The sequence below is a fragment of the Neoarius graeffei genome, chromosome 22, assembly GCF_027579695.1.
Source record: "Neoarius graeffei isolate fNeoGra1 chromosome 22, fNeoGra1.pri, whole genome shotgun sequence".
Lineage (NCBI taxonomy): Eukaryota > Metazoa > Chordata > Actinopteri > Siluriformes > Ariidae > Neoarius > Neoarius graeffei.
Genome location: NC_083590.1, coordinates 15,990,351 through 16,014,777, shown reverse-complemented (window position 1 = coordinate 16,014,777; position 24,427 = coordinate 15,990,351). Strand labels below are relative to the sequence as shown.

Genomic DNA, 24,427 nt, shown 5'->3' with positions numbered 1-24,427 from the left:
TGCGGATAAAAGCAGCGGACGGGAATATTACTCTGGAGGAAAGGAAAATATCCTTCTACCATGACCTGTCCGCCGCAGTACTTCATAAATGGAAAGAGTTTAATGAAGCTAAACAACATCTCAGACAAATCGGCGCTGATTACTCTATGCTCTTCCCTGCAAAGTTACAAGTATCACTGAATGGCACCAAGAAAACCTTCCTCTCCCCGATAGAAGCTCTGACCTTTGCAACCAGTGCAGCACGTCAGGAATGACGGACTCTCTGACCATATGAGAGCTAAGTTTGGACACTCATGTATAGAATAGAATAGAATACCTTTATTGTCACTATACCCATGTACAATGAGATTAAAAGCAACTCCAATAACAGTGCAAACAGCATGTAGAGAGAGGAAAACAACAACAACAAGAACAAAAAAAAAGTGAGGGTGTAAGGTGCACAGTCCTGAGGCGTATGTGTTGTGTTTCACATTATGGAGTGAGGTATTACACATTATAAAGTAGTGCACAGACACAGTCATATTATAAAGTATTGCACATTATAAATTATTGCACATTATGAAGTATTGCACAGGGTGTTTAGACTATAAGGTCAGAGCATATTCGAGTTCAGGGTGGTTATGGCTTTTGGGAAGAAGCTGTTTTTGAATCTATTTGTTTTTGTTCTGATGCACCTGTAGTGCCTCCCTGAGGGCAACAAGTCAAACAGGTCAAAGCCAGGGTGGGAGCTGTCCTTGATAATGTTCTTAGCTCTGCTAAGGCAGCGGGAGGTGTAAATGTCCATCAGGGAGAGGAGAGGGCAGCCGATGATCTTCTGTGCTGCCTTTACTACTCTCTGGAGCCTCTCCCTGTCCGCAGCAGTGCAGCTGCCATACCATACTGAGATACAGTATGTCAGCAGGCTCTTGATGGATGAGCGGTAGAAGGTCAGCAGCAGGTTGGAGCTCAGGTTGTGCTTCCTGAGGACTCTCAGGAAATGTAGCCATTGCTGAGCCTTCTTAATGACTGCTGTAATGTTCTCTGACCAGGAGATGTCGGCGGAGATGAGGACGCCGAGAAACCGGAAGGTGTGGACCCTCTCCACATACACGTTGTTTATGAAAAGGGGGGCAAGGTCGGTGCTGTGCTTCCTGAAGTCAATGATAAGCTCTTTGGTTTTCTTGGTGTTCAGAGCGAGATTATTCTCTGAACACCAGGCTGCCAACTTCAGGACCTCCCCTCTGTAGGCTGCCTCGTCTCCCTTTGAGAGGAGTCCGACCACTGTGGTGTCGTCAGCAAACTTGACGATAAAGTTGTTGTTGTGGGTCAAACTACAGTCATGGGTGTAGAGGCAGTACAGGAGGGGGCTCAGCACACAGCCCTGTGGAGAGCCGGTGCTCAACGTGCGGGTGGAGGAGAAGTGGGGGCCAAGTCTCACAGTCTGGGGCTGGTTGGTAAGAAAGTCCTTTATCCAGGCACATGTGAGAGGGGGGAGGCCGAGAGTGTCCAGTTACTGATAAGGATGTCCAGGATTATTGTGTTGAAAGCTGAACTGTAATCCACAAAGAGTATACGGACGTAGCTCTGCTGCTGCTCCAGGTGGTTCAGCGCAGAGTGGAGAGCTACGGCGATAGCGTCCTCTGTGGATCTGTTCGCGCGATATGCGAACTGGTAGGGGTCGAAGTCTGGGGGGAGGTGGTCCTTGATGTGCTGAAGAACTAGTCTCTCGAAGCACTTCATGATTACCGGGGTGAAGGCCACAGGACGGTAATCATTCGGGCTGGTGACAGGAGACTTCTTCGGCACTGGGATTATTGTTGCTGATTTTAGGCAGGGCGGGATGACTGCCTGAGCCAGGGAGAGGTTAAAGATCCTGGTGAAGGTAGGGGCGAGCTGGTAGGCACACGCTCTGAGCACTTTACCAGGTACGCCATCTGGGCCGGCAGCTTTCTTGGGGTTCACTGCCAGGAGCACCCGTCTGACATCGTGCTCCTGTACAGTGAATGGAGTGGTGTAGGAACTGTGTGGTGGTGGGGGCAGGGCTGGAGCATATGAGTGCTGCTGAGATGTTTCAAAGCGAGCAAAGAAGCAATTTAGCTCCTCTGCCAGTGGCGCACTCCAGTCTCCTGTTGACACAGCACAGTCTTTGAAGTTTGTGATGTCTTGTATGCCCTGCCACACCTCCCGTGTGTTGTTGCTGGACAGGTGGGACTCTATACGCAGCCTATGGTCCGCCTTGGCTTTATTTATTCCTCTTTTCAGATCAGCTCGAGCAGCTCTATACAGAGCTCTGTCACCTGACCTGAAGGCAGCGTCGCGAGCCCTGAGGAGTGAGTGGACCTGGCTGGTCATCCAGGGTTTCTGGTTTGGAAAACCCCGGATGTTTTTATCTACCGTCACATTCCCGATGCAGAACTTGATATAGTCCAGCACCGTTCCTGTGAATGTCTCCAGCTCCTGTTGTACAAATAAGTCCCAGTCTGTCCATTTAAAGCAGTCCTGCAGTTTGGAGAGTGCATTGTCAGGCCAGGTTGTGATAGTCCTTGTGGTGGGCCTGGCTCTGTGTCTGAGGGGGGTGTAGGCTGGGGAGAGCAGGAGGGAAAGATGGTCTGACTGGCCGAGGTGGGGGAGGGGTATGGCTTGATGTTGGAGTAAACATGATCCAAAGTGTTCTCCCCTCTAGTAGAACACTGGTGATTATACTCTGTTATGATACATCTTACGCACATGTGAATGATTACTCGTCATCATAATATGTATTAACGTGCCCCCCCTTGCTTAATTATACACCAGTATTCATTCAGTGGAAGTCCAGCTGGTTTAAGAATAGATGATGATTCACATTTAGAGGCTTATAAGTTGAAAACTTTTGTGTATCATGTAATAATTGGGTGTTGCTGTGAGCCCCGGTCAACTGGGTTATGTCACTTGCTTTGTTTTTTTTTCTGTTTACATGGTGTGAGAAACACACTCGGCCCTAGTGGAGGTGCCTTACAGAACAGCAATCCCCCTGCAACCTGAGGAAGGACCCCTTTTTTTTTTCAACATTTCCCTTTTTTGACATGCATATTTTTTTCTGTTATGGTTTCATGTGTTCTGTTTTTGTTATTTGTACTTCATGCTCAGTACTGGTCTCCCACATTCAGTGTATCATGTTGGCATATTTGGATAAACTGCCTAAATTATATTTGCCAATAGAATGATGCCACCTTACAAGTTAAAACTCTGTTCATGGAATATAAGGGGTTTAAGACGTAACGTGAAATGGAGAAAGGTCTATTCTTTGTTGAAAAGGGAGGGGGTGGATGTGGCTCTATTACAGGAGTCCCACTTAAAGGACAATGAGCATCTTAAACTTAAATACAGTTGGGTTGGTCAGGTGTACTTTTCCTCTTTTACCACCAGTAGCAGAGGGGTTGTTATATTGATACACAAGAATCTACCATTCCAATTAAAAAAGTGTATAAAAGATAAGTACGGAAAATTTGTGATTATAAATGGTGTCATACATGGCAAAGAAATTATTATTATGAATCTTTATTGCCCACCTAACTATTCTCCAGATTTATTAACTAAAGCATTCTCAGAATTTGCAGAAGTATCTTCGCCATTGGCCTTGGTGGGAGGTGACTTTAATTGTTTACTTAATCCTCGACTTGATAGACATCCCCCACGAAATTCTCCTCTGTCAAACCAGGCTAAGGCCCTCTTGTGGACTTGTGGGGAAATCAGCCTGGTTGATACATGGAGAGTGTCGCATCCGTCTGATAGAGAATTCACCTTTTACTCCCCTCCTCACGAATGCCACACACGGATTGATTATTTTTTCGTACCCCAGTCTGTGATGCAATTTGTGTCTTCCTGCTCAATAGGCAATATTGTGGTTAGTGATCATGCAACTTTGCTCCTTGAATTGTCTCTTGACATAGAATTTGCAAAAAGTAAACGCTGGAGATTCGATACACGTCTCCTGAAAGATGACAAATTTATCTCTCATCTGAAAAGTGAATTTAGGATATTCCTGTCTATTAATTCACAATCTACTAGCAACCCATCCTTACTGTGGGAAACTGCCAAAGCATACGTCAGGGGTTTAATTATAGCCTATTCAGCCTTGAAAAAACAATTGGAACAGCAACTAAAACTTGAAAAAGAACTGGCAGATATTAAAGGTGCACTTTGCTTAACATCAGACCCATTACTGTTGCAGAGGAAATGCGCAATACAGGCTGCTCTGGACACTTTACTAACCCAACAGGCTAAGAGTGCTCTCCTCTTCTCAAAGCAAAGGCTATATGACTATGGGGATAAGCCCAGTAAGTATTTATCTCATTTGACCAAAATTAAAAGGGACCCTCAAGTTATTCCTTCAATTTTAGATGGGAATGGCATCTGACACTTTGACAATAAAAACATTAACACTTTCAGGCAATTTTACACTAGGTTGTATGAATCGGATCAACCACAGGGAGTCTTGGATAGGATGGAATCCTTTTTAGGGAGACTAACTCTTCCAACCATCTCTGATTCTCAAAAATGTGAATTAAATGCTCCCATCTCCAGGGAGGAGGCCCTGTTAGCACTTAAAGGCCTGCAGTCAGGCAAGGCACCAGGGCCTGATGGCCTGAGCAGTGAATTTTATCGAGAATTTCAAGATGTGCTTATAGACCCCTACTTGGAAATGTTGGAACATTCTTTCATCACTGGTAGCCTCCCCCAGTCACTAAGAGAAGCCGATATCACTTTAATTTAAAAAAAAAAAAGGAAAGTCCCCTGAGGACTGTGCAGGATACAGGCCTATTGCTCTTCTGAACCAAGACATAAAAATACTATCCAAAATATTGGCAGTACGTCTCGAGAAAGTTCTACCTTTTCTTATTACAGAGGATCAGACAGGCTTTATCAAAGGTAGAAGTTCTAGTTACAATGTTAGGAGGCTCCTACATATTATCAATATTTGTCAGACTCAGGAAATTGATAGTATGGTCATTTCATTGGATGCAGAAAAAGCATTCGATCGTGTTGAATGGTCATACCTGTTCAATGTCCTACATAAATTTAATTTGGGAGACAATTTTATTAGATAGGTCAAATTATTATATAAAAATCCCATGGCCACAGTCATCACCAATGGCTATAGATCTGACAACTTCCCACTTCATTGCTCAACACGTCAGGGCTGCCCTCTTAGTCCTGCTCTTTTTCCCCTTGCAATAGAACCTCTCGTTGAGGCCATAAGGCAAGACTCTGACATAACTGGCATAAAGGTGGGTGGGAGCCAACATAAAATTTCTCTTTACGTGGACGAAGTTTTGCTTTATGTGTTGGAGCCTGAAACTTCTGTTTCATGTCTTGTTGATGTAATCACTTTGTTTGGATGTTTTTTGGGTTACAAAATCAATTTCTCAAAATCTTTAGCTATGCCAATGGGAAGTCTTAGAGATAGAACTGACACACTACCCTCATTCCCATTTAAATGGTCCATAACAGGTTTTGTCTACCTGGGTATTCATATCACACCTTTGTTTCATGGAATGTTTAGGGCCAATTTTAACCCCCTCCAAGACTCCATAAGGAAGGACCTGAACAGATGGGCTCCACTCCCCTGGTCATTGCTTGGTAGAGTTTCTATTATTAAAATGAATATTTTGCCAAGATTGTTATACCCCCTACAGATGATCCCATTACTCTTGTCAGGCAAGGTACTGAAGCTGCTTAATGGCTGGCTGAGTGACTTCATTTGGAACAAGAGAAAGCCCAGACTAAAAGTAGCAAAACTACAACTTCCCAGTTCGAAGGTTGGCCTAGATCTTCCCAACATCAGATGGTATCAGCTGGCATCCCATTTAAGATTTATAACAGAATGGGTCAAGGAGGAACCTACTTCTGATCTGCTGAGTTTAGAGAAGTCACAGACCTCAGGCTCCCTGTTAGGCCTTTTGGCCTTCAAAGACTTAAAGTCAGCCAGGAGCCATTATAAAAATAACCCTATAGTCTCTAATACTTTAAAAGCATGGTTTATTACACAAAAGCTTGAAGGGAGGTCTGGTCTAACATCTTCCACTGGTTCCAATTCAGGGCAATCCTAACTTCTTACCAGGCATGGTGGATGGTGGGTATAGCACTTGGACATCTCTAGGGATAAAAAGGATACGTGATTTATTTCAGGGTGCATCCATGCTATCATTTGCACAACTTCAAGAAAAGTATAATCTTCCCAGGCATGACTTTTTCAAATACCTGCAGATTTGGGACTTCATATACAGGGAAACTACTCTTAATATTGATGCCACTACGTCTGCAGTTGAACAATTACTCCTCTTTGGCCCAGCTAAGAAATCCATTACTCATTTTTACAATGTCTTAAGCCAGACTGATGTGATAAATGTACAGGATGTTATGCAGACGTGGCAAGGTGAACTTGCTATAGATATTGATGGGGATAAATGGACTAAGATATGGACTCAAACAAAGAAAATATCTGTGTGTAACCATGCCAGATTGCTGCAATTTAAGATTGTGCACTGTTTACAAATCTCTCCCAACAAAAGACATAAAATGAACTCTCAACTCTCACCTGCATGTTTAAAATATAAAATCTCAGTGGGCACCTATACTCATTGTATCTGGTCGTGTCCTAAAATTCAAGGATATTGGATGGATGTTTTGCAAGATTTGGAAAATATATTTGGTGTTGTGTTGTACATGGACCCTCTTTCCTTAATCCTGGGTTACCCCAGTCAGGATACTATTGTGGATGCTAACTCTACCAGACTGTATAATATCCTCACATATGCAGCAAGGAAGAACATCTTTTTGTCTTGGATAAGCGACAAACCCCCCACTAAATCAAACTGGCATAAGATAATTATGGAATGTTTTCCCCTTGAGTACCTGACCTGTCTGCTTCACTCTTCAGAGGGATGGTTTATGAATATTTGGACTCCATATCTTAACTTTTCCAACTCTACAGTGGCTTCAGTGCTCTCAAGTATTGTCCTTGGCTAACCTTTGGCTCTTTATTGTCTTGTTGTCATTGCATTGCTTGGGTGCATGTGAGTTGTATGTATGTATAGAATGTCTAGACCAATATTGTACTGAGTGTTGTTGTTTTATGTTAATATATAGAAAGCTCAATAAACATATTTGAGAAAAAAAAAAAAAGATATAATCGACCTGAGTTGAGGCACCTCCCGATTGGTAAGTAACAAGGTGGCTTTTCCTTTTCTGAAAAAAGGAGTTGCAGATGACAAAATCATTGGCTACGGAGAGTTCAAGAATCCTCTCCCCCTCGATGTTACGTTCACTGTAGTCAAACCCACCATGTACACCATCATATGCAGAGGACTCACTTCCAATGTGACCATTAAAGTCACCACAGACAAATAAGCACTCTGGGTCAGCAATCTTTGAAACAGTACATTGAAGCAGATCGTAAAAGGCATCTTTAGTTCTTTCATCCAGACCAGATTGTGGGGCATACACGGAGAGAACAGTGAGTATTGATACGCCAACGTTGATCTTGATTGTACAGATTCTGTCAGAGACACGATTAATCTCTACAACTCTCTCCACCCACCTCTCAGCAAGGAGAAAACCGACACCACCAGTGCCCTTCTCATTTCCTACCCAGAAAAATTTGTACTTAGACAATACACTGAAATGCTGTAACAGTAATTCACAGTTCGAGCTGTTCGGATTTGAGTTTTCTGCTGCACACGTCATCACTGACACATGGGATAAACACGCAACATAAAATCAAAACACCAATCAGCCCCCCCGGCGAAATTGCAACCAAACAAATTAGAAGGCTTGTGGCATATAGGCCTACTCAGGCTATATCTAACAAAAAGCAGTTTTTAAGAACGTGGCCTTTGGACCGAGCCATGGCGAAATTGCAAACAAACAGAAGGCCTGCGGCATATAATCAGGCTATATTAGAACAGAACTTGCTCAAAGGGTTTTTTATGATTATTATTTTTTTTATAGGCCTACATAGCCTGTATTTTCCATTCATTTTGTATTATGTTCCAAATATACACTAAACAACAACAAAAATCCAGCAATCATGAATGATACACCCTCATTGTGTAAGCACGTCTTCAACTACAAAGCCAACATGGAAACCTGCGTTCATCATTAAAAAGGCATTCGACGCACCTTGCGCTCCGCAAAGTCGTCGACCATAGGCGGTTTTAAACAGGGGCCGGGGGGGGCCAATGCCCCTGTAAAATTGCTCCTGGCCCCTGTTGTGGCCCCTGTGCTGAACGGATAATAAGATTTATTAATTTCGACGTGCGCTGGCTCGAAGATCGGAACTGACATGACGGAGTGTTCTACACGGACTCCTTAAAGCGCTACACGCACACTGTTACCTGCAGCAGAAAGACCAGCAGCGGCGCGAATTGTAAACTTCGGACGTGAGAGATAACAGCTGTCACGTCTGAAGTTTTTTTTATTGAAAAGCCATCAGATGCAGTAGCGTTGACACGTTTCACTGAAACATATAAAGAAGTATTTTTTGAGCTTGTGGCAGCGGGGGCGTGGTCAAGCGCCGGTCTGTGACAGGAGGGCGGAGTCAGGGAAGGTAAGTGGCAGAATCACTACACCTGACGGCAATTAACCTGTGTTTGTGTGTCTCCCCAGTGACCGCGCTCTATTTAAGGAGAGAGAGCGAGAGCAGAGTAGTGGGGCTGTTAAGCTCTTATTATCAGAAGAATTGTGCACAAAATGAAAAAAGCATGAAACTTTCAGAGTTTGTTCTTGAAGGCATAAGCTTTAATTTGAGACGTGGAGGCATTCTCAGTTTGACCTCTGGGGTCAACTAGAGGTCATTGACCTCCATGATGGCACATTTCTATGCATGAAATTAGAAAAGGCTGTATTTTAACACCAAATGTGATGTAAATATAAAATAAATGTGTTTTTCCATGTTACTGGGCATGAAGAAATCATATATAATACTGATATTCCTCTTAGGGGTAACTTCAAGGGTCAGGTAGAGGTCATTGACCTTTGAAATTTGAAGTTTCTATGCATGACATTCTAGACGGGTGTATCTTAGGATCTAAATGTGATAGAAATGTGAAATTAATGTGTATTTCCTTGTTTCTGACCATGAGAAACCCATTTTTAATACTGGTATTACTCTTACAGGTCATCTCTGGGGTCAGCTAGAGGTCACTGACCTCCAGCATAATGCATATCTATGCACGAAATTAGAAACGGGTGTATCTTAGGTTCTAAATGTGATAGAAATGTAAACTAAATGTGTATTTCCATGTTTCTGGCCATGATAAACTAATTTCTAATATTGATATTTTTATAAGTCACCTCTGAGGTCAGCTAGAGGTCACTGACCTCCATGATAATGCATTTCTAAGCAAGAAATTATAAACAATCTATCTTTGGATTAAAATGTGAACTACTGTAAATGTAAAGTAAATATATGATTCCATGTTTCTGGACATGACACAACTCATTTCTGATAAGTAAAACATCTCCATTGGTCACAAACTATGTCAGAAGCTGAACACAGTTGCCCCATTTCCATTGATAATTTCAAAGTGAGTAATGTTTTGGAGCATTTGCTCTCATTTGCACTAGAGTTGAAGAATACAGTATATTGTAGTTTAATTTTCAGTCATTTTAATGTTGGACATTGATAGGGCAATTCTAAATTCACAGGAATAACTATAACTATATGTCAGTCTAGCAGAGGTAGAGATTCAACAGAATTTTCATGTTCATGTTTTGTGTGTAGCCCATTATTTTCATCCCCCCTACACAAGATGCTTTGAGGCAACACATAAAAAGAGCAATGTACCAGGCTAATATATGGAACCTTGCTTTGGTTTCTCAACCATGTTTGCCCAGTCCATCAGACTGGGGATGGATTGACACCGATGCTGGATGGCAGCCACTTTGGACAACACTCCCTGAAGCTTCACAGGCTTGCTATGAACTTGTGCAATGTGGTTGCAAAAAGGGTTGTACTGGGCACTGTAGATGTAAAAAGGCAGCCTTAAAGTGCACAGCACTGTGCACATGCTCTGGTGACTGCAGCGACTAAATCAGTGTTCTGTAGTTACAATTTGTATGCCAACATTGTAATCCCCAAAGGTCAAGGCCCTTAGAATAAATGTAGATACTATAGTGATTTTAAAATGTTCTTTATGGAACCTGTTTACACTGCATTTAGAGTTTTGATTGTAGTTCAAGTTTTTGATTAGTTAAAGTTTATAATTTCTGACAAGTTGAAGTATATTTCTGTCATGTTCATATTCATATGGAATTGTTTCTTACAATCCAAAACACATGAGATTTTTATATAGATTTATCAAAATGTGGGATGTTTCCCAACCTTGCCTGTTCTCCATGATGTTGACCTCTCAGAATGATATCAGTATCAAAAATGGGTTTCTCATGTACAGAATCATAGAAATACAAATTAAGTTTACATTTCTATCACATTTAGAACCTGAGGTACACCCGTTTCTAATTTTATGCATAGAAATGCATTATGCTGGAGGTCAGTGACCTCTAGCTGACCCCAGAGATGACCTGTAAGAGTAATATCAGTATCAAAAATGGGTTTCTCATGGTCAGAAACAAGGAAATACACATTAACTTCACATTTCTATCACATTTAGATCCTAAGATACACCCGTCTAGAATTTCATGCATAGAAACTTCAAATTTCAAAGGTCAATGACCTCTACCTGACCCCTGAAGTTACACCTAAGAGGAATATCAGTATTATATGTGATTTTTTTCATGTCCAGGCACATGGAAAAACACATTTATTTTACATTTACATCACATTTAGATGTTAAGATACAGCCTTTTCTAATTTCATGCATAGAAATGTGATATCATGGAGGTCAATGACCTCTAGCTGACCCCAGAGGTCAAACTGAGAATGCCTCCACGTCTCAAATTAAAGCTTATGCCTTCAAGAACAAACCCTGAAAGTTTCATGCTTTTTTCATTTTGTGCACAATTGTTATGCATAACAGGCCCACTAGAGGGGGCTCTCTCCACAACCAGATGACTGGAATGTGTGTGCGTGCGTGGCTGAGAGAGAAAGATGTTTCCACTGAAAAGTTAAAATAAAAGAGTTTTGCGAACTCAGTCTCTGTCCTGCCGTCCTCTGTGCTCCACCCACACCTAGTGAACCTTACAGTGGTGCTGAAACCCGGGATTCAGAGTGGAGCACAGAGGACGGCAGGACAGAGACTGAGTTCGTAAAACTCTTTTATTTTCACTTTTCAGTGGAAATATCTTTCTCTCTCAGCCGCACACACATTCTAGTCATCTGGTTGTGGAGAGAGCCCCCTCTGCTCTCGCTCTCTCTCCTTAAATAGGGCGCAGTCACTGGGGAGACACACAAACACAGGTTGCCGTCAGGTGTAGTGATTCTGCCACTTACCTTCCCTGACTCCGCCCTCCTGTCACAGACCGGCGCTTGACCACGCCCCCGCTGCCACAGAGCTCTTTAGACTATGCAAAATAGCTGTGGCACTCCCAGTGAGCTCTGCCTCTTGTGAGCGGAGTTTCTCCACTTTGAAACTGGTGAAGACCTACCTCCGATCCACCATTAGTGAGGAGCGTCTAAGCAATCTTGGTGTGCTCAGCACTGAATCCAGAAGGTCCAAGGCTTTGAACCTTGATGCATTTGTAGACCGTTTCTCAAGGAGTCACAATCGCAGAATCTTCTTGTTGTAGTGTTTCAGCCTGCTGTGAATGCTATAGGGTGATTCTGAGACCACTGTATGTGAATTTATTTTTTCTTTTTATTCCCCCCCCCCCGCTGTACATAAAGAGTGAGATGATGACAGTGTGATTTAGATAAAGATAGTGATTGTGAAAAAGAAAATTCATTCATGCTGTGAATTTAAAAAGTGTCATGGTACAGATAAAAGGTTCACTGTATGCAAAAATAGAAATCTTATTTTACAAAAAAGAGAAACATGGTTTTAAGATTTATTGAGCACAATTTACTTTATGTTTAGGCTATTGAAACAGAATGTTTATCTCATTGTATTTATGCTCAATGTATTTTGTTTCGGTTTTAAATAAACTAAACAAAACATTTTGAATGCTTAAATATTGCCATGTTTTGTCCTTATATGTGCCCCCCTGAAAAAACACTGGCCCCACCTCGGCCCCCCTAGTAATTTTGGTCTAGAACCGCCACTGTCGTCGACTATTTGAGGGATGTTAAGCGCTCTTGCTCGCTCATTCTCAAATGATAAAATGCCCAATCCACAGAGTCTCTCTTGACCCATTGCGCTCCTGAGATAATTTACCAATTTTAATTTGGAGAAAGAGCACTCTGCTGTCGCAACTGAGACGGGGAGAGTGAGAAAAAGCAAGAAGGCTGTGCACACCTCACTGAATGTAGAAGTTACTGCTGGATGATCTACTACCAGCAACCTGGCCAGGCTAAGTACAGATGTGTGTCTTGCTGTCTGCTCCTTGAAACAAGCCCTAAATGACACTAGTTGGCCAGGAAAGCTGGAGTCAATATCCTGACTATAGTGATCACACAGTCGACGGGCCACTTCGTATAGCTCCTCGCCCTTGGCATGCTGGAGCGTATTTGGATGAATAGCCTCAAACAAATGACCAGTCCGATTTAAACTGACAAACCTTTGTGACAGCTGCTGAATGATTACATCAAGGCATGCATAAAACACATTCACCTGAAAATAATGTTCTGCATCGGAAAGCCGACTGTCTTCGCTAAGGTGATCAAAGTGGCGCTTCACTTTTTTCAACCTGGTGGCTACAAATTGCGTTTGACTGCCCCATTTCACAGCCAATGCCAGAGTGGAAGCCTTTGCCTCATCAAACTGCTCCCTGTACTCCCGTAGAGTTCGTACAGCATTCTGCAATAATGCAGATGCTTTGAGGAGATCAATGGTCTTCTCCTGCAGTAACTTTCAGATGGCATTAGTGCACTCCAAAATCTTTGTCTGAAGGCTGATTAAAAATATTAACTGAAATTTAGTAATGGCCTTTTTAAGTGCATCTGCCTCATCTCATTCATTCGTTTTCTCACTTGTATGTGAGAGCTTGTCGAGAGCTTTAAAGGTGCCCTTCCACCAAAAATGTTTAATACTGGCTCTTTTTGAAATACCATAGTTCACTCCGAGTTGCATATGCATGCTGCATGTGAAAATGTAATTCTATCCCCATTCCCTGTATTAGCTTATGAAAGAAAATAGTCGGAAAAACGAGCAGATCTGAAAAAGCCATACGATCTTACGTCACTTCGTAAATTAGTATTCATGGCCTTGCCCACCTTGGCTTGCGACTGCCCATGGGAAGGAAGTTCGGATTTAAGCGAGAGGAGAGCTAGCAGAGCCCATCTAGTCAGTAGCTAACAGCAAGTTGAAAACATGGTTGAACCAGTTCGTGCATGTTATTTGTGGCAGTAACACATCAACGTTGCATTTCTTGCCTAAGATAGAAGGGGTGAAGAAGAAATGGTTGGAATTTATCTTTGGAACACCACCAGCGAAGTATAATGCAACGTTAGTACTGTGTTCTGATCATTTCAACCACAGTGACTTTTCAAACTTCGGTGCCTTCAGTAGTGGTTTTGCTTCGAGGTTGTTTTTAATACCTGGATCTGTACGATCAACCACCAGCTCACAAGCTGTAAGTAAAACATGAACTTTTTGTTTGAAGGTTTTTGTTACAAAATAGCATGTTCATATTCTCCACGTTAGCATGCATGACATGGCCACAAGCTAGGCAGGGATGAGAGTTTTCCGCTTTTTCTGAGTAAAAAACGAACTTTTTATATTATGCCAAATCCGTTGAGAATTTTTTTTTTAATTAATTTCGGGGGGTTGGGGTATGTTCCTTCATGCTGTTCAAACTTTATTAACTCCAACGATGTTTACACATTATTTGTAAGTTGCCATCTTTAGTCTCATTTAAATCTCGTTGAATGTGATGTAAAATTCGTGTTATCTACATTGTTATTGGTCAAAACATCGACGTCGAGACCATAATAGCCAATCAAAGCAGTTTTTACAAAGACACCCACATTCTTTTTTTTAAAGTCACTCGTTCATTTTATTCGTTTGTTTGTTCAGTAAAAACCCAAATGTTTGTTGAATTTATTTTCTTATTTCCTCATGTCGCACATCAATGACGTCAGCACACGGTATTTTTCCCTTTGCGGTTTGTTCCTTCTCTCTCGCCATAGTAAGACACCCACATCCACTTGTTCTGACCCACTGGAGGTAGCATCACAGTGCTGTTAGCCAATCAGAGGTAACACATTTACATGTCATGAATATTAATGAGTAAGAGCTGAAATCCTGTCATTCTCTCCCCACCCACTCCTCCAGCAAACTAGAACAGCCTGAAACAGGAGTACAGCATTTTTTTCACCAAAACCAGCTCACAGGACATTCATTCATACTCGAGACCACCGCACAATTAATGAAAAAACGATGCAAGGAGACCTTTAATGACGTCTCCATATCTATACTTTAACGCAACAAGCGCATCGTAGCGGGAGGACCAGAGGGTTGGACAGAGGCGTTTCAAGGTTATGTCCCTGCTCTCTGGGCTCAATAAGTCGCCAAGTAATGGCCATCGCTTAACACTGTTGGCAAAAAAGTTGTACAGTTGTTCAACCACATCATAAAACTGTCTAATCTCTGGGATAGTTTTGACAGAATCATTGAGTACCAAATTCAGACAATGAGCCGCACAGTGCACATACAAAGCAAGGGGCTCCCGCGCCGCTATTTTCGCTTGAACACCAGAATAAATTCCGCTCATGTTCACTGCGCCATCATAACCCTGTCCATGGCATCTGGAGAGATCTAAGCCATTCCCTTCAATGCAGCTAATAATTCGGCTTGTTGTATGTCGTCAGATGGATGAGGACGTTAGGCAGCTTTTAGATCCTACCCATCATGCATTGCAGTTTTTTGCAAATTCCTCAAATGAAAAACAATTAAATAGAAAAGGAACAGCTTAATTTAGCTTGAAAACATTAGAATTTATAATATTTTAAGTTTCTTTAGGGATTTCACAGGGTTTTTTTTATTTTATTTTTTTTATTCTTTATTTTTTTAAACCATGATAAGAATGTGAAGCAAAAATGAAAGATATATAGGTCAACTAGTCTGTAATAATATGAAAACTTGCAGGTTTCAAGGACTTTCCAATGACATCGCGTAAGGCACATAAATGTAATAAATTTATTGGGACGGCCTGAATGTCAAAGGGTGGGGCCCTGTACGGCTAGGGGGAGGGCCCAAGGCCCAGGGGCAGGGCCCAGGGGCAATGGCCCTGCCTGCCCCCCCTTTAGCTCCGCCCCGTCTGTACTGCAGTACTGTCTTATCATTCAGTTTGCCGTTGCATTTAGGAGGAAATTTAACAACCTGTCCTCCTCATCTACATCAGCTTCCTGTGCAGCCTCTGCAAACTGTGGGCACCGTTCCCTCTGTCCACCATAGGTGGACTGCCCTCTTAGCATTAAATGCATCAAGATCTGGGCCCTGTAGAGCAGGGGTTCTCAACCTTTTCTGCTTTAAGGCCCACATATTCATACTTGTACTGAGTCAGGGCCCATTAAAAAAGATCCCCAAGTATTTTGGCTCATCTATTCTATTAGAATCCAATAATCTACTGTAAAGTGTATTCATGGGATGCAACATCACTCCCTGTTACAGATGGGAATTTAAATAAATGCAATAAAAACAAATTTTTAGATTGTAGGTAATGTATTTAAAGCTGTATGGATGCAGGTCATTCTCAGTCAGAAGGGGTTAACGATCCAAAAGTGGAGTCTGATCCATTTGCACAAGAACTTATTGCCATGTTTGTGTTCAGCAAACAAGCAGGTTATTAAAACCAAGAAGTCCACTCAAAAGAAGTGGATATAGAAACCACTCCGAAGGAATTTTCCTATGAAAGAAAAATTGACCACCCAAATTTGACATTAGTAGAATAAATTTTGATCATATTGTAGCCGTAACTAAATACAAAGACAATAGTTAAGCATACTATTAATTAACTTAACGTGAAGATAATCAACAGATTTTAAGCTTTTTTTTTTAAAGATTGTGTATATTTTTGTCTTTTGTATTTGTAATTATTTGTATCTGTACATGCACGACCCAACCAGCTCTGCTGATCAACATATTGTGTTTAAATAAAGTTATTCATTCATTATAAGGTGGAAAATTATCCATCTGTTGAGTTCCCCGACGTCTCAAACTACCTGGTGCTGCAGACATCGTTCTACACGGACACACAGATTAAAACCAGGAAGAGCATGGAGGACAACAACTTTTTATACATGTCTGGGTTAAAGATCTGGGGATCAGGACACTACAAGATAAATCCTGTATCGTTTTTGCCCGGGTAAGGAGGAGTTTCTGGGCTTTTTGTACATGTCTTTGTGATGGTTGCTATGATGCTACAAGTTTTGGTATTGGGTGAAAACAAACGACTGCCACTCAATTCCCAATCCTCCCTGATCTTCTCTTCCACCAGGCAACACAGATCCATAGAATTACCCACAAATCTATCTCTCTCGCTGCATGTACGTGCACACTCTGTGAGTGTGTTTTCAAACTCTATATTCCTGAGATCATTTCCACCATCTCACTGCTGCTTTTAAACCCTTCAGCTCACACAGAGGGCAGTTAGTTTGTGTCTCAGGTGCAGTTTGTGTGATTAGTTACAGTGTTGTAGTAAATTTCAGTGATCATTCGGAGCAAGTCCCGTTTTGTGCTGCAGCTTCTCACATACGTCCATCTGACCCAAAGACTCTGTGACAAATCATCAGTGTGCAGTGAAAAGAAACAATATTCCTCCTCAGGACATTGATGATGAACCTAAAACCTCTGCATCAGTCTCACTATTAGAGAATGTGTCTTACTGAGGAGCAGGTCATGTGACTCTCAGAGAGATGATCTTACCCCAGTGTCTCCAGTTTACAGTGAGGATTCTCCAGTCCAGCACAGAGACGCTTCACTCCTGAGTCTCCCAGATTATTATTAGTCAGATCCAGTTGTCTCAGGTGTGAGGGGTTTGATCTCAGAGCTGAACTCAGAGCAGCACAGCCTTCATCTGAGACACCACAACCACACAACCTGCAGAGACACAATGACACACACTTCATCAACAGAGTTTCATCTTGGTGTAATAGTGGTTGTGAAGATGATGTCTCTCATGTTGGACTGTCTCTATTCTCTTCACCAATCACAAGCTATTATTAATAATGACTCAAACATTACCACTGTTACTGACATTAAGTTTACTTGAGGTGCAAATGATTCAGCAAAAAGTCAATAATTTAAAGGTTTAAGTGAAGAGTCCGGTTTTGTAGAATTTATCTCTGCTTGACTGGATTTTTAATGATCACATATTTAATTGTACGGTAAAGACATTTTGAAGTAAAAGTGATTCTGAGGAGAAATTATCACTTCATGACTAATATATTTGTTCTGCTTGTTTTAATTTTACAGAAAATTTTTAATTGAGGGGTGGCACGGTGGTGTAGTGGTTAGCGCTGTCGCCTCACAGCAAGAAGGTCCTGGGTTCGAGCCCCGGGGCCGGCGAGGGCCTTTCTGTGTGGAGTTTGCATGTTCTCCCCGTGTCCACGTGGGTTTCCTCCGGGTGCTCCGGTTTCCCCCACAGTCCAAAGACATGCAGGTAAGGTTAACTGGTGACTCTAAATTGACCGTAGGTGTGAATGTGAGTGTGAATGGTTGTCTGTGTCTATGTGTCAGCCCTGTGATGACCTGGCGACTTGTCCAGGGTGTACCCCGCCTTTCGCCCGTAGTCAGCTGGGATAGGCTCCAGCTTGCCTGCGACCCTGTAGAAGGATAAAGCGGCTAGAGATAATGAGATGAGATTTTTAATTGATAACACTGTAGACAACTATTACCCTAACTGCTGCTTTAGTGAGTTATTGTGACTCTCAGAGAGATGATCTTACCTCAGTGTCTCCAGTTTACAGTGAGGATTCTCCAGTACAGCACAGAGACGCTTCACTCCTGAGTCTCCCAGATTATTATTAGTCAGATCCAGGTCTCTCAGGTGTGAGGGGTTTGATCTCAGAGCTGAACTCAGAGCAGCACAGCCTTCATCTGAGACACCACAATCACACAACCTGCAGAAACACAATGACACACTTCATCAACAGATTTTCATCTCTTTAGAGATGGTTTTGGAGCTTTTCCAGCCTGATGAGCATCAACAATGCTTTTTCTGAGGTCCTCAGAAATTTCCCTTGTTCCTGCCATGATACACTTCCACAAACATGTGTTGTGAAAATCAGACTTTGATAGATCGCTGTTCTTTAAATAAAACAGGGTGCCCACTCACACCTTACTGTCATCTCATTGATTGAAAATACCTGACTCTAATCTCACCTTCAAATTAACTACAAGTCCTAGAGATTCACATACTTTTGCCTTTCACAGATATTTGTAATATTGGATCATTTTCCTCAATAAATAAATGACCAAGTATAATATTTTTGTCTCATTTGTTTAACTGGGTTCTCTTTATCTACTTTTAGGGCTTGTGTGAAAATCTGATGTTTTAGGTCATATTTATGCAGAAATATAGAAAATTCTCAAGGGTTCACAAACTTTCAAGCACCACTCTATTTGTTCTGCATGTTTTACTTTTACAGAAAATTTTAATTGAGAACACTGTATACAACTATTAACTGCTACTTTTGTGAGTTATTGTGACTCTCAGAGAGATGATCTTACCTCAGTGTCTCCACTTTACAGTGAGGATTCTCCAGTACAGCACAGAGACGCTTCACTCCTGAGTCTTCTAGTTTATTCCCAGACAGATCCAGTGTCTTCACAGTCAGATGCAGTTCTCTCAGACAGGAGGTTTCTGAGTTGAGCACTGAGACCAGAGCTTCAGCGCTTCTCCATTTCATTGTCTCACAACTGATCCTGAAGGAAATAAAATACATAATAAACTCACACAACTGATCAAACAGGTCCTCAAATCTTTCACTGCACCATTTTATTTTCATAAATGACAAAAGTACAAACTCCGAGTCAACAACACACTGAAATGCTGTAACAGTAATTCACACTTCGAGCTGTTCGGATTTGAGTTTTCTGCTGCACACATCATCACTGACACATGGGATAAACACGCAACATCAAATCTGATCACCAAATCGGGAAATAAGAGTCTGATCTAAAATATTTATAAGAGGAGAAAGGAAAAGAGTTTCAAAAGTCAGGTTTAGATGAAGCAGGCAGAGTTCAAGGCAGAGTCATATTTATCTGAACAGATCAGACCTTTTATTTTGTTCTCTAATTAGTGAGCGACTGAAATGATCACAGCCCAGTGCTGAAGGAGTTTTATGGAGATACTCATGATGAGCTCGTTAGCTAATGGTGTGTGTGTGTGTGTGTGTGTGTGTGTGTGTGTGTGTGTGTGTGTGTGTTGCCAGGTGCTCCTTATTTGTTCCTGGTGCCAGTGATTTACAGACTGGACATGTTCTTTCCCTTACACTCTGTGTGTTGTCTCTCCCTGTCTGACCTGAAATCAATAAATCACAGAGCTACAGCAGATTAAAGAACAAAAGCTGTGAAGGTCAACGGAAAAAAAGTTAACATTTATAAATGATTTCAGGATATTAAACCAAAAGAATAATTAGCATGTAATAAATTTTTATGATGTAATAAAAGTAAATAAGAATGGTGTTTCTAATGAGTTCTCTGTGAAAGTCTGTTTTTCCACTTGAATAAAAGCTTTTATCAGGTCATAATAACAGTAAAGATTTTAATTATAATTCTGTATTACTGCAAACTCCACACGGTTCTATCGGCCCAGTGTCTGCGTCATTACCTTTCATCTGTTACACAAATTTAATGTGGAGAAATGTGAAGAAAAATATTTTCAAACTAAAAACACAGTGAAGGTTTTACACCGAGGGAAAAAAAAACCTCCATGTTTATTGGACACTGGAACCTGTAATAGATGTGTGATTTGTAAATAATGTAAATAAACTACAAGTAAAAGCTGTGTTTGATTATTTGCATTGATTTTTGGAAATGTGTTGTTTGTAAGTCTAGTTAGTTGGCTGTCGCTTCCATCTTCCGCTCACAGCTTCGATACTTCTTGGGACAAAATGACATCATTCGACACGTAAACATTTTTCTCCTTCAATGACATCAACTGGTTTCCACATGTTTAATCGCTGCCCTTCAGTATTATTAAATTCTACATGCAACTGTTATCCCCTAATTTATCTCCTGATCTATTTGTATTAACACACTCTGGATCACCTGAAACTCAAAACATCCCAAAACAGGGGTGGACAGGAATGAAGTACATTTACTTGAGTTTTGAACTTAAGGACATTTTTCGTATCTATACTTTACTCGAGTGTTAATTTTTTGGAAAATTATGACTTTTACTCCACCTACATTTGAAGGACAAATATTGGACTCTTGACTCCAGGACATTTCTCTGAAGGTTCCTGTTACTTGTTACTCTGAAACATATCTATAAAATCAACAGATGAATTTTTATTTCTTTTCTAAAATGCGAGGCCATACGCGGTGTTCGTGACAGGAGAAAAACAATCACCGTAAACTTTTCCCACACTCAAGTTCAAAGTGTTCGCTGCATTTTTTGAACAGTTCAGTTTGAACTTGGTGGTGGTGATGATGGTAATGATGACTACAGCAGATAAAAATGATGGTTCCTCACCAGAGCACCCAGGGCCAGATCTGAAGTCCATGTTTGAGATTTTTGAAATGAAGAACGATTTGTATTGTTTGAAATGTTTAGTCTGTTTACCGCACAAACATCATCACTGTTACACAAATTTCCCATCCAACCTGAGAAAGCATGGTGAGGGATGTAAACATTAGTTGGCAGGGTAGGGTGTTAAAACACAAAAACAACAACGCTCTCCTTTTGTCGATTCAACTGTGTTTCTATCGGCATTTCTACAGGCTTTGTATCATATTCTACATGCTTTTAATTCTACAGGTTCTACAAGCGAGTCACTGCATTCAGTTGGTTGTTTCCAAGTCATTAGATTCTGTAAATGCATCGTGGCAACAATCCAACACCACCTTAATATTGAAAAGGAAACAAACATTAAATCATTAAAAAGTACTTTTGAAGACAAACTGCACATGAAGGAAATTTTTTTGACATATTCAATTAACATACTGTTGAAACACACAGTTGCCAAGTTTGAACTGACAGGAAGGAAAACTGACGTTTTTATGAGGCAAAGAAGTTTAGTGGGTTTCCTAAAAAATTGTCAGTTGAGAACTCAAAGCCAAAACACATCATACAACACCGCCGTGACGTCACATTGGTTGCAAACTTACCATCACTTATCACATCCCACTATGGCAGACAGTAAACCCAAACAAACAGGGGGTTGATATTGTGTCACTGAAGCACCAAATAATGTTAGTTTTATGAACACAATCTTTACCCCGGGTATAAGGACACATCAGATCCCATCCGATCCGGCTCCGAGAAGAAACTGGGTCAAATTTGTGCAGCGGTATCACCTGGACTTTCACGAACCTCTGAGCAAATACACTGTGCTCTGCTCAGCACATTTCAAAGACAGCTGTTATGAAAGAAGGTATGCGATTCCAACCGGAGACTCTGTCACAATAAAACCACCAGAAATCATCAGTGAATGCCAAAAAACACAAGGAAGTTGAGACACCATAATGTTATATTTTATGTCAACAGCGAGTGAACAATCTGCGTCGCAAGATTTATTGTTCTTATTGTTCATTTCATGGCCTCCGTCACAAATAAGATTTTTCTATTAGAGATGGAATAATGAATAAACCTTCAGGCTAAAGGTAAAAAGAAAACCAAAGGTGAAATTTCATGTATTTCATGCTGTGATGCCAGTGGTATTGCTCTTTATCATATCACAGCACTGATGTCTACATAGAGAGCCATCTGTCACAGTCACACAAAGCTCTGCAGACGACACACAATTTATAGTTTTGCTTTTCCTTTCTTTCAAGGAATCATTTTATTCAAATAATGGAGTTTAAAAATTCCATTTTTTGAAAACTGCAGTTAGTTTGTGTCTCAGGTGCAGTTTGTTTGATTAGTTACAGTGTTGTAGTAAATTTCACAGTGATTTCAGACACACTGCAGTCGGATCAAGTCCCGTTTTGTGCTGCAGCTTCTCACATACGTCCATCTGACCCAAAGACTCTGACAAATCATCAGTGTGCAGTGACAAGAAACAATCTTCCTCCTCAGGACATTGATGATGAACCTAAAACCTCTGCTTCAGTCTCACTATTAGAGAATGTGTCTTACTGAGGAGCAGGTCATGTGACTCTCAGAGAGATGATCTTACCCCAGTGTCACCAGTTTACAGTGAGGATTCTCCAGTACAGCACAGAGCCGCTTCACTCCTGAGTCTCCCAGATTATTATTAGACAGATCCAGGTATCTCAGGTGTGAGGGGTTTGATCTCAGAGCTGAACTCAGAGCAGCACAGCCTTCATCTGAGACACCACAACCACGCAACCTGCAGAGACACAATGACACACACTTCATCAACAGATTTTCATCTTGGTGTAATAGTGGTTGTGAAGATGATGTCTCATGTTGGACTGTCTCTATTCTCTTCACCAATCACAAGCTATTATTAATAATGACTCAAACATTACCACTGTTACTGACATTAACTTTACTCAAGGTGCAAATGATTCAGCAGGTTGAAGTGAAGAGTCAGGTTTTGTAGAATTTATCTCTGCTTGACAGGATTTTTAATGATCACATATTTAACTGTAAATACATTAATTATTTTTTAAGTAAAAGTGATTCTGAGTAGAAATGATCACTTCATGACTAATATATTTGTTCTGCATGTTTTACATCCATCCATTATCTGCAGCCACTAATCCTGTACAGGTTCACACGCAAGCTGGAGCCTATCCCAGCTGACTATGGGTGAGAGGCGGGGTTCACCCTGGACAAGCCATCAGGTCATCGCAGGGCTGACACAGAGAGACAAACAACTATTCACACTCACATTCACACCTATGGTCAATTTAGAGACACCAATTATCCGAACCTGCATGTCTTTGGACTGTGGGCGAAACCGGAGCACCCGGAGGAAACCCACACAGCCAAGGGGAGAATATGCAAACTCCACACAGAAAGGCCCTCGCCAGATGCTAGGCTCAAACCCAAAACCTTCTTACTGTGAGGCGACAGTGCTAACCACTACACCACCTCACTGCCTGCATGTTTTACAACCCTGATTCCAAAAACGTTGGGACAAAGTACAAATTGTAAATAAAAACGGAATGCAATGATGTGGAAGTTTCAAAATTCCATATTTTATTTAGAATAGAACATAGATGACATATCAAAAGTTTAAAGTGAGAAAATATATCATTTAAAGAGAAAAATTAGGTGATTTTAAATTTCATGGCAACAACACATCTCAAAAAAGTTGGGAAAAGGCCATGTTTACCACTGTGAGACATCCCCTTTTCTCTTTACAACAGTCTGTAAACGTCTGGGGATTGAGGAGACAAGTTGCTCAAGTTTAGGGATAGGAATGTTAACCCATTCTTGTCTAATGTAGGATTCTAGTTGCTCAACTGTCTTAGGTCTTTTTTGTCGTATCTTCCGTTTTATGATACGCCAAATGTTTTCTATGGGTGAAGGATCTGGACTGCAGGCTGGCCAGTTCAGTACCCGGACTCTTCTTCTACACAGCCATGATGCTTTAATTGATGTAGTATGTGGTTTGGCATTGTCATGTTGGAAAATGCAAGGTCTTCCCTGAAAAAGACATCGTCTGGATGGGAGCATATGTTGCTCTAGAACCTGGATATACCTTTCAGCATTGATGGTGTCTTTCCAGATGTGTAAGCTGCCCATGCCACATGAACTAATGCAACCCTATACCATCAGAGATGCAGGCTTCTGAACTGAGCGCTGACAACAACTTGGGTCGTCCTTCTCCTCTTTAGTCCGAATGGCATGACGTCCCTGATTTCCATAAAGAACTTCAAATTTTGATTCGTCTGACCACAGAACAGTTTTCCACTTTGCCACAGTCCATTTTAAATGAGCCTTGGCCCAGAGAAGACGTCTGCACTTCTGGATCATGTTTAGATACGGCTTCTTCTTTGAACTATAGAGTTTTAGCTGGCAACGGCGGATGGCACGGTGAATTGTGTTCACAGATAATGTTCTCTGGAAATATTCCTGAGCCCATTTTGTGATTTCCAATACAGAAGCATGCCTGTATGTGATGCAGTGCCGTCTAAGGGCCCGAAGATCACAGGCACCCAGTATGGTTTTCAGGCCTTGACCCTTACACACAGAGATTCTTCCAGATTCTCTGAATCATTTGATATTATGCACTATAGATGATGATATGTTCAAACTCTTTGCAATT

At 41.3% G+C, this 24,427-nt stretch overlaps 1 protein-coding gene across 1 annotated transcript in view; it reads right to left on the bottom strand.

Annotated features, from left to right (window-relative positions):
• Positions 1-24,427, bottom strand: part of LOC132870289 (NACHT, LRR and PYD domains-containing protein 12-like) — an 81,141-nt gene that overhangs the window by 6,986 nt on the left and 49,728 nt on the right. Inside the window, exons 12-15 of the mRNA XM_060903923.1 lie at positions 22,364-22,537; positions 18,747-18,941; positions 17,967-18,136; positions 16,941-17,109 (exon numbers count right to left, since the gene is read on the bottom strand). Coding sequence (XP_060759906.1) covers positions 16,941-17,109; positions 17,967-18,136; positions 18,747-18,941; positions 22,364-22,537 — 708 coding nt within the window. The remainder of the gene's footprint in view (positions 1-16,940; positions 17,110-17,966; positions 18,137-18,746; positions 18,942-22,363; positions 22,538-24,427) is intronic.